The sequence below is a fragment of the Lycorma delicatula genome, chromosome 9, assembly GCF_047948215.1.
Source record: "Lycorma delicatula isolate Av1 chromosome 9, ASM4794821v1, whole genome shotgun sequence".
NCBI classification, from domain to species: Eukaryota; Metazoa; Arthropoda; class Insecta; order Hemiptera; family Fulgoridae; genus Lycorma; species Lycorma delicatula.
Window position 1 is genome coordinate 108,597,863 of NC_134463.1, and position 12,084 is coordinate 108,609,946.

Here is a 12,084-nt window from a genome sequence, read left to right on the forward strand (position 1 = left end):
TTTACTTCAGTTAAAACAACTTTACATACATAATTTATATTCTAAAACATTAAATCAAAAATATGTATCTAGAAAAATCTTCATTCATTAAAAAAAACTGATTTATTTTTTGTTAGAAAAAACTTTCCTTTGGTGATTTTTTTTACAGACATCATTATCAAACTTTTGAAGCCATATGGTTTACTTCAGTTTAAAAAAAAAAATTGAATGCATAAGGATATAGAAATCAGTATAAATAATCAAACTACTGCTAAATTTGACCTCTTTGCAAGTGTAGGGTTAAATAAATAAATTGAGATAGATGACCATTCATTAACATCATTTCCTGCTGAAATACACTAGCAGGTCTTTGCTAGAAAGATCATCTGGTAATAAATATCCTTCCCATACAAACTCAGAACAAGTAAAAAAAAAAATTCTTTGTAAAATTAATCAAACAAAAAAAGTATTACACAAAATTTTATTTTTACTGGTTGATATAATGAAAAATAACAATATGACAAAATGTTACCATTTCCAACGACTCTCTTTGGTGGTAATTTTGGTATAAGCCTGTAAGGAAATCTATTTAAAAGTAAATCATAAAGAGCAATAAAATCATTATAACGTCTGCAAACAGATGAACCAAATCTCTGAAAAAATAAAAACAGTACCACAAATTAATTAATTTCATAATATTCATTATATTTATACTATTCATAATAGAATGAGATAATGAATTAAGTACGAGGCATATTCATAAAGTAAGGGCCATTTGGTCATTAAAAAAAAATTAACTTGTGAGAAAAGGTTTTTACTTACAATTTTAGTTTGCTACATATCTACTTCACTTTTCCACATAATCGTTATTCAATTCTAAGCACTTTTCATAACACTGAACCAGTTTCTTTAACCCCTCTGTGTATAAATTCGTCACCTGGGAATTGAACCAGTTGACAATGGCAGTCTTGAGTTCCTCGTCATTTTCAAACTGTTGTCCACCAAGCCACTTTTTCAAATGCAAGAAGAGGAAGTAGCCGCTAGGTACAAGGTCAGAATTATATGAGGGTGATCAAAAAGTTTCCAATGAAAATCTTGAATCTTCTTCTTCATTAAGGCAGGAATGTAAGGATGTGTGTTGTTGTGAAGGAGGATTAGACTGGACAACAGTTTAGCACATCAGCGATTTTGGATTGGCACATCTCACTTTGGCGAGCATCTCGCAGTACATGTTAGCTGTAATTGTTAATCCACGTTCCATGAAATTAACCAAAATAACGCCCTATTCATCCCAAAAAACAGTAGTCAACATTTTTCAACTTGAGTACGGAGATTGATTAAACTTTTTTGGTTTTCGGGAATTTGAATGGCAAACACTGCATTGACTGTTGTTTCGATTCTACATTGGTGTAGAATATCCATGTCTCGTCGCCCATAACAATGTGAGAAAACAAATTATCTCCATCTCGTCGATAGCGATCCAAAGACGCTCTTCCACTGCACATTCTTTGCTCTTTGTGCTGGTCGGTGAGCATTTTTGATGCCCACCTTGCACACAATTTGTGATACCGAAGCTTTTCTGTGAGAATCATGTAGATAGCGGTGCATCCAACATGCGGAAATTCATCAGCCAGAGCACTAATCGTCAATTACTGAACACATCACAGTTTTTAGTTCACTTGTACAATGATTTCATCGGTCTGAATACTGGGCCTGGAACTCCACTCTTTGTCATACACATTTTTGTGGCTATTTTTAAAGTCTAACTTTTCGTTCACTCATTACTGTAGATCCATATATTAAGCACAACTCCCAATTAATTTCAGCAGCTGAAGATCCTTTTGCACACAAAAGTCAAATCACAGTGTGCACTTCACAACTGGTGGGAGAAACAATTGTTGCGGACATTGTGATCTGCATTCACCGGCAGGCAAACAACTACTGAAATAGTTGTAAATAATAGCTAATAGCTTCATAAATAGCTGTTAGATGGTCCTGCATGTGTGACACTGTGTTCAGACATGATAATATTTAAACATAAGCAGACTTTATGAATATGCCTTTTAAAAAAAATTAAATCATTAACACTCAATATTTATTAAGTAGCTGAATTAATAATAATGATAATAAACATACATGTTGGTATGTAGCAAGCAAGCTTACTGTTAATAACATTTTTGCAATGTAACTACAGTAATTATGAAAACTTGAATGTAAGTGTCTATTTTATGTTTGCCTCTTGTTATTAAAAACAGATTTACATCACTGTTAAAAGACCTATCATACAAACAAAATATATCAATTTCAAATAAAATGAAAGTATAGCTCTTATAGTTTTTCCTTACAAAGTTCAATGTGAGCGCAACACACATCAATCGATAGAAAAGGTCATCCCCATACTTTAACCAGCATGTCTGGCTGGAGTAATGGACGCAACAGCTGCTATAATACATAAGAAGCATATAATACACAACTTTATAAAACACCAAAGGAAAAGATCCATCAAAATCAAGTGATCTTAAAGTTTACCACAAACAAGCTCTGAAATTGAGTCCATGCTGATTGATCCTAGAATTGGGGAAAACATCATTCAACTGATCCCATAGACAGTTATGTCAGTGTGAAGATGCACTGCCTAGTTGCCAAACTAGGCAATTTTTATGATTCATCTTGAAATTGAAAAAGACCATGTACACAGGATATCCAAATAAGCAACTCCTATTACACTGTTACATTAGCATCAGAAAAAATCTGATTTGGACATCACATGACTTCACTGTACGCCTATTAAATTACATATACACATTTTTAAAAAAATTAAAAGTACAAAAAATGTTATTTCATTAATAACTTCTGATAGTTTTTCATATATTTTTTTTATTGTTATTATTGATTATTTATTGTAAAACTTTTTTTACAATCAGAGGTTAATAATCATTAATAATACAATTTTTTTTTAATTTAGGGCTTTTTTGGACACTTTTAGTCCAGTCAATTGCAATCAAAAGTGGAGGTGCACAACTAGACGTTACAACAGCCCTAAATCCAAAATTTATTATTTATCCAAAATGGATATTTATGTTGAAATCTAAAAACCAAAATTTTTCGTGATCACAATACTTCCTTTACATCATACAAGGATGTAAAAAGTTCAGCCTGTAAACTCGCTGTTGGGATGTTGCAAAGAAAATATTCAATTTTGGGAGTCCCAAATTTAAATTAATTTTAATAAAAAATATTAGGGATTTTCTGTCCCCCCCCCCAGATACAGACATTATGTATATTAAATTTTCTACTAAGATGAAATATTGACTTATAAGCACAATATGATCAAGAAAGTTGTCTTCTTCATACTGCAAGCACAGCACAGTCAGTAGGCTTTAAAACCTGTAACAGCTATAAATGGTGTAGACACATATGTAAGCATCTCCTTAAAACATTCCACTGGCATTACAGTTTGTGGCTAGCCTAAATTTTTTAAGACTGAAGAGTAGACTCCCTGAAATGGCCAACATTTTCTTCAAACACCTTCGGTTGCCCCCTACTCTTCCCTTTACACAAACATCTGGTCGCTTCATTGATAAATGTTATTTTCACTTTAATAATTAAAATTAAACTTTCTACAGAACTCATTACAGACTCACAATTAGCAAACTCCAAAACACAGAAGGCTTTCTGTTCAGGAATCACAATCTTTGCTAGTGGTGGTGTAAACAGAAAAACAAGGAATCAATTTACGCCATGCATGCAACTAAAACTGTCATTCTTGCTCTTTGATTCTACCCTTAAATAAACATTTCACATCTCACCCAAAAGATATTATAGTTAATTAAAACACAGATATTATTTTTTCTGTTCCCTTGATACTTACAATTAGTCAATTACTCACCACCCAAAAATAACATTGAGGTTTAAAAATCATAAAAAAATATGAATATTAGCACTTTTGTAATTTAACCAGTTAGTTTAATGTGTTGTTATGTAATGTAATTTCCCATATTATTACCATTTACAGAGCTTAGCACAATTTTAGAACCACAATTTTTATAGAACCTTTTGTGAGTAAAACTTTTAAAATAGTTTAAAACTACCATTGGACTTATCAAAATACTTTTTTAAACGCTTTTCCATACCTTACAATTTTATAATATTTCAAACAAAATGAAGCAAAAGTATTAATTTCTTTAGTATAATTTTCATAAAATCTCTTCAATTAGCACATCCAGACCATTGGAAAATATTTTTAACAGATAGCTGTAATGTGGAAATGAATTATGTATTTGCAGTTTATATATAAGCAAGTATATCTTCTCCCCTAGGACCCAAAATATTTATTTTTAAAACAGAAAGTATAAAAATAAAGATACCTTTTTATATTAAAAGTTCACTACCAAAATATGTGAAAATCGTGTTCCAAAAAATCTTTATGGAGCTAAACAATTGGTTTCTTTATCAGTGGTGTTACATGGATACAACTGACAAAGAGTGGCCATCTTGAAGTGGTTCTGGATATCTCCTGTATTATGTAGATGGGTAATAAGTTTAATCTGTATTAAGTCTGCACATTTAATAAGTTATTTTTTCACCAAATTTATTATATTTTTAAGTTAATTCAAGCTCGCTGAGATCATGGCTTTTATGTACTATATTTCGGCTTTTATATACTACATTTCAATTTCATAAATATTATTAAAAAAATTTCAAAAAAAAAAAAATATTAACATACCTTGCTAATAACTTGATATTCTACATGTTTTAAAAAAATACCCTTTCTTTCAGGAACAATATCAACATGAATAGTATCAATACGTAATAAATCAGAATATCTTAGACCTAATCTTGTTGGATCATTTTTTTGAACTAGATCAGATAAATCACCTAATTGTGGAACTGGCAAACCTAAAACAAAATTAATAAACAGTGAATGAACAGCATATGATAACACTCTAATAAATTATTAACACTTCACTTTTAAATTGCCTTTTGGAAATAATTATCAGCAACTTTTTCACAAAGTATTTATATAGCCCATCTTAAAAATGTCAAGAAACCATTAATAAGTAGTCTAATAATGTAATTAACTTATGTTATATTTATTAAATAAAATGTATTTTCAAGTATTCCAGATCTTGGTTTTTATGTGCTTTGTGTAATTTTTCAAGTTTCTATTAAGGTTGCTGTGTATATGTACATATCTCTATGAACAGATTTGTAAAGGCCAATTTTTTTTTAATATCATCCCATGGTTACTCAGTGCTGGGTATAGAGTATGACAGAACTAATCCTCTAATCCTAATTAGATTACTAAAGAGAACTATTAGTTTACGAAGTACTGGGAAGGGAAAATTCATCAGAGTAAAAATATTTTTTTTTTTTTAAATTAAAAGCTACTATTAAACTTTTTTTTTTTTGAAAAATGTTTTATCATTATAGATAGTACCAGTGTCATATGATAATTTCATTATTATAGTTCACATTAAACTAATCATATTTTATGGACATCAATTATCTGTACAACAATATTTGAACCATTAAATAAATAGCTTATTCTGATTAGAATATAATATTACATTAGATAGATCACATTTGAAATAAGTAGATGTCCTATATTACAGATAAAAAATAAACTGTCCAGAGTTGCCTGGTTGAAGCAAAGAAAACTGTGTAAAGCCTTGATCTGAGCACCACCACAAATAATAATGAACTGTAAAATTAAAAATAGGTTTAAGCGAAAAATTAATCATAAAATACCAACAAATACCAACAAATAAAGATACCAACAAATAAATAAAATAGATACCAACAAATAAATAAAATATAATTCAAAAGACATTAAGAAAATTGTGTGATTACAAATGATTTGTATATATTAAATTGAGATGCAGAAAATACAGAATTTTTATCACTTTTTATAATATTTAAAAATTTGATATAGAATATTATTTCTGTAAATGAAAATTTTTTAGTTTTAATTACACCCTACTCTTTCTAAATTTTATTTAGTTGATAATTCTCATGTTATGTGTTCCAAGTATTCTTTGCTTTGATTAATTTACAAATCAGCTCGAAGGTCATGTTAATATGAAATGGAGATATAAACCATACATTTATCTTAATGTAATAGAATCTTAACCTACATTTAAAATATAACTGTTTAGTAAATATTAAAGAATAAAACAAAAATGAAACATAATAAAATTCATTAAATTATGTATCTTATATTCAACAGCACACCCATAAAGGCATTGCTAACATTTCAACAAGAATTGTTATTTTTATTATACCAATCACACTACAATAATATTTTTCATATTACACAAAGCAACAAAAATGTATTGTATTAAATGTTTTATAATTCTGATTAATTCTAATTATTAATACCACAAATTACATTGTCAAGTTGGGTTCCAAACAATATAAATAATTATCAATAAAATTACTTTTTTATTATTAAATCATAAAATGACTTAATTCTATCAGTACATGCCCTCTAGTCCCTGTATATCCCACTTCTTCACTTTCATTGCAGATTGAATCTTATTTTAATTTCCATCATTAACAGAATATGATCACCTCCTATGTCGGCTCCTGGAAGCCCATTTGTCTTCTTAACAGCATTCCTGTATCTATTTTCAGCCAAAAAATGATCTATCTGAAAGCGAGATTTTACATTTATACGAAGCTATTAAATCAAAAGCTCTTTTACTTCAATAGCTTTATTTCAATTTACACAAATTATCTTAATTTGCATGTTTTACTGTTTATATGGGATTACATATGAAGAAAATAACCTGTTTTAATGAAACCTGAAAGAACTTACTTTAACCAGAAATAACATTCTAAACAATTAAAATCTCAATTTTTTTTTGAGCACACAATGAAGGTTCATTATTATCACCTGATTTTACAAAATAAAAACTAATTTTTAACCCATGTGTTAAGTATAATGATATATACAATAAATAACAAAATATTAAATAAGTCTGTTTTTTTTTCATGATATATTTACCAACAGGCTATCTTTCTTCACAAAATAGAAAAAAATACAAATTAATAAAATAGGAACAAATTAAATCCTTTTAGAACATTTTATTTTTTATTTCTTGAACAGAAACTTCTTAAATGTTAAATGTGGTTTCCATTTCACATGATAATTTTTGTAATTTACACAAAGTAGATAAATTTTAATAAAAGATTTCTGAGTATTTAAGAAAATAAAGTTTGAGAAATTTTCATAACTTTTTTTTTTGCTGAGGACTCTTCCACCAAATAAATAAAATCTTATATCTGGAGGAACATAGGATAGTTCAGCTTGTATACAAGATAATAAATTATAAAATTCTGTGATTTATCAGTCATGAAACCTATCCAAAAAAAATATATAATTTTCTGAAAATATTTTTAAATATCTCAAAACTGTCAGGTTTACAAGATTTGCTAAGTATCTATGATCCACAACAACAAAAATCATATTAACATTTTTCTAATATTTCAGAATTAGGATGCATATTTTTGCAGTGATTGAGTTATCGATCTGGAAAATACCCAAGTGAGTATAAACATGATTTATTACAATGAATTTAATTATATTTTATTATAGTAACTATAAAAAAAGATTCAATCTAATTTTTAAAAGCATTATAAAAAAAAATCTCCTGCTTTCAAAAAATCTCTAATACTTTCAAAGTATTAAAAAATAAATGATTCATTTTTTAATGAAGAATTGAAACAAATTTTAACTTAATGAGTAGTTTTTTTATATCAAAAGTTGTTCAGTTAATATAAATGTCTAAAATGGATTGCTGTTTTGCCATATGATTTCGGTTAAAATAATTTTTTTAATTATGAAGACATATAATTTAGGATTTGGCAATACATACATGTACACGTATTTCCTTTACTATTTATTCATTTATTAATATGGATTTTAACCCACTTACATTTTATTTATGGTAATTAAATTTATTTTATAATAATACTGCTCTGAAAAACCACATTTTTCCACATTCTTTAAGCAAATTTTGTTGGCAGTTCCCATTCAATCATCCATGATATACATAATGTAAAATTAAATACTGATCTGAATAAAATTGTATTCAATTATTCAGATAATTTGAATGTTAACAAAAAAAAAAAATAATAATAAATTCAAAATAATTAGGAACAAATATAAATGTAAAAAGTTTATTTTAAGAAATAGTTCACCATTTAAGCTGGAAGCTTGTGTGCAGAAAAGATATAAAAACTTTTGCCCACAGATAAAAAAAAAAATTACCTTCACTAATGTTGTCAAATAAACTAGGTGATGGTAGGTTTCCTTGTTGAGCCCATGCAACTAGGGCTAATGCTTTATAAACATAGTCTGGTGATAATTCTCTTTGATTTTTGTTAACAAGTTCCCAAATCTAAAAAAAAAACATATTAAATAAAAAAACATTTATACATAAAAACTTACAAAGAAATTAAAAAGGTAAGGGATATTCAAGGACATGTACAAATATGAGACAATACATAATAAAGATGTTTACAAAACTACAGGCAATTACGACCTTGAATTATGTGTAATAAATTGTTTACCACATTATTTCAATTATGTTACTATCATCAAGGTAAAGTTAGTAATTGTCTGTAAACTGCTAAGAATAAATGTATATATTTTTTTGTTATAAATGTATATATTTATTTATTAAACATATGAAATAAATTGGCTTCCTACATTGATTTATGTGTATGTATTCCATAAGATTGCTGAAATAATTTTCTTCTTATTCACTTGCACCGTAAATTGACAATGAATTTCATTGGCCAAAAATTACAGTAAATGAACTTCGAAACCTGTTTTCAAAATGTTTACCAGCAAGAGACCACTGTCCTAGTAATGGACATCCATGAAAATTTAATGTAATTCAATTAATAGTATTATTAGATAAAATAGAAGATAACTAATAAAAGTACAATAGGGTAGATAGATTTTTTGTAAAAAAAATAAATTATTTTATATGATTTTGAAATGTAAACAGTTTTAAACTATAAAATTCATATTTCATCACATTTCATATCTCAAATTAACAGAATGGACTGTCCAAGCTGATGCAGAGTAAAATCTTTGCGTAGATGTACATTAGCATATATACAAAGACTTAAGCTGTATATTTATTTAATAGGTGAAATACGAGATGTATTTAATAGAGACAAATGGTAACAAGGGAAAACTATTTAATATAATAAATTGAAACTGTCTGATGTTCAAGTTGGCATTCTTGACATAGAAAATTTTAGCAATTTGAAAATAATTTCTATTGTTATAATCTCTTTTATTTCAAAGCATTGGCTATACTTGAAATGTGTACTACAGAAGAACAGCGTGCGATAAGATTTTTATATTCTAAACGTATAAAACCAAATAAAATTTACTCGCGGATGTTAAAACAGTACGGTAAAAAGTATTGACTGGGATAGTTCAGTTAGTACTTTTTTACGTGATTGTTTAGTTGTTTTTGTTCAAGTTATTATGTTTTGAATTTTGGTTTAGGTGTTTAATGTTTGACAAAGTTGCATGTTGGACTCATCCTTCTGTTGGATAGGGATTAGTCAGCTCATTCAGGATGGTCTTGTTTGAGACTTTGCTCCCAACATGTGTTGGGAACAACACATGTGGCATCTTTACTATGGCCAGACTGCATGATGTCTTGAGGCCTATTGAAGATGACCTTTGGTAAACCCCCTGAGGGCTAGGTACATAGGGGGGTGGAGTGACAATTGGATCCGTCATGTAGCTTTCCCTTTGAGGTCAAAATGTGAAAATTTTGATAAGTGGACTGAACAGTTAAAATAAGGCAGAACAAATGTCACTGATTTTCATCATGGCAAAAGATTGATGGAAGTTTTGACTGATGCTTTGTAAAATCACATTAATGATCTTATTTACAAGAACAGACACACAAAAATCTGGCAAACTGCTGAAACTTGTAGTGTGAGTATCGGTATTGTCTATTCCATTATTCGTGATAAGCTAAATTACCACATGTTCCAGGTGAGTTCTGAGATAGTACACTCAAAACCCCAAATACAACTGAATTTACATTTGTAAGAACTTAAATGACAGTTTTTAACAAACGTAATGCTTTTTTTAGAATGCTTAATTTGGATTCATCACTGAACTGGAATTCAAACATTAGAGTATTAGAATGGGAAAATCTGAGTTCACCCACAGCAAAAATTCTAAACCTATACATCAGCTGTGATGCTAGCAGTGTTTTGGGACTATAAAGCCTAATTTATTTGGAAGAATAACATAGAATCAATAATATATATTCTTCTACATGATAACACCCAATCCGTACCATAGCAACCCATATTCAAAAGTTGGGTCAGGAGGTATTGCGACATCTACCTTATAGTCCCAACCTCACACTATATTTTTTTGGTCAGATTTTTGTTTGTTTGATCATCTCAGAAATTTTTAAATGAGAGCTAACAATGAGCAGATCAAACATATAGTACAAGAATGTCTCAAGACAACAAGGAGAACAATTCTTTACTATTGAAATAAGAAAGATGGACAACTGCCTAAATAGAGCAGGGATTTTATAGAAAAGTAGCATTAGTTTCATTTTCATTGAATAAATAATAGTTTTTCTGTAGTCATTTGTCTCTTTAATTATTAAACAGCCTTCATACACAGTTTTCAGCCACTTGAAAACTACAATAAAACTATAAGTAGGTTAAAATTTAATAATCCATTATTCATAAAGTTGACTGTAGAACTCACAAGGTAGACAATAGTGTATTTATGTTAAGCATTCTGCTTCAATCTGTACTTCAATCAGTTTATCATGGAAGAAATAGCTGAAAATTTTAATATCTAAACCCAATAAGAATTAGATTTTTTTCATATTGAATTTTCATACAATATACACTTACCAATAATCTAATTAATAAACTGTTATTTTTTTTAACAGCACTACTATAGTAATTAAACATTAAACGCCTACAACACGCAACTATACTTTTAAAAAAAATCTGAATCCAATGTTCTTTAACTTTAATAATCGATCTGAACTGTTTTATTAAACATAGTTTCAAGTGCTGATGTAAAATTTCATCTTTACTGCACAATCCTTTAATTTTCAGGTTGCTAATCTATAAGACATTGTAGATATTGTGAAATAATTAGGTTAAAAGGAATATGGTATAAAAATACATACATTGGTAATTGTTTTATAATAATTATATAAATTATAAAATATATAAAATTCAAATACTTACTTGACTTAATGTATCATTAGGTAACTTAGATCTTAATAAAACTCTAGTAAGAATTTCCTTTCGAGCATGTACAGGTGAAGAAATGATTGTCTTGCAGATATCATTATATAAATTTGGCACATTTTCTGTAAATAAAACTGTATAATTATTAACAGACATTATTTAAAAATATCAAAAAATTTAACACTAATAACACAATTAAAAAGAAATTGTATTATACAGTATGAATTAATAATCACATTCAGTAGCTTCTTTTTATCTCTTGTTATCACAGTAAAATTAACTAGCAATTTGAGTAAATGTTTCATCAGTGTAACAGATACAATTATTTTTACATGCTATCAACAAACAATATTATGCTTGAATACCATTAAAATTTATCATTCTCTTAAAATAAATATTTTACTTTTTCATACGTTAAAAATTTTTTAACTATTTTAAATGCAAGATAAAGCAAAACATATATATACAAAACTCAATATTTATAGCATATATTGATGCTATATTTCCATAATAAATGGTGACAGCATAAAGTACTCTGTTTCCTACAGAAAGGATACATGTACAAAGGATATGTGTTCATTTCATTTTATTTTATCATTAGTTTGTTGCATTACAACATCTACCCAGTCATATCATAACTCCAAACCATAGTAAATCATCTGAGGTAAACAAGGTACGAATTCAAGTTGCTTTCTGTGAGAGGAATAATGTTCATTAAACAAAAACCCAATTCAAAAAATGAATACAGTTAAGGTATGAATATGGGAATAGTATAATATTTCAATGCGTTTGGCATGCTTTTATGGAAACTTATATTTGGCTCAATGAAGAAGG

At 28.1% G+C, this 12,084-nt stretch overlaps 1 protein-coding gene across 1 annotated transcript in view; it reads right to left on the bottom strand.

Moving 5' to 3' along the window:
* The window catches only part of LOC142329776 (sorting nexin-8-like), a 38,887-nt gene that overhangs the window by 18,733 nt on the left and 8,070 nt on the right, over positions 1-12,084 (bottom strand). The window contains exons 2-5 of the mRNA XM_075374556.1: positions 11,248-11,372; positions 8,255-8,384; positions 4,706-4,878; positions 512-632 (exon numbers count right to left, since the gene is read on the bottom strand). Of these exons, the coding sequence (XP_075230671.1) occupies positions 512-632; positions 4,706-4,878; positions 8,255-8,384; positions 11,248-11,372 (549 nt within the window). The remainder of the gene's footprint in view (positions 1-511; positions 633-4,705; positions 4,879-8,254; positions 8,385-11,247; positions 11,373-12,084) is intronic.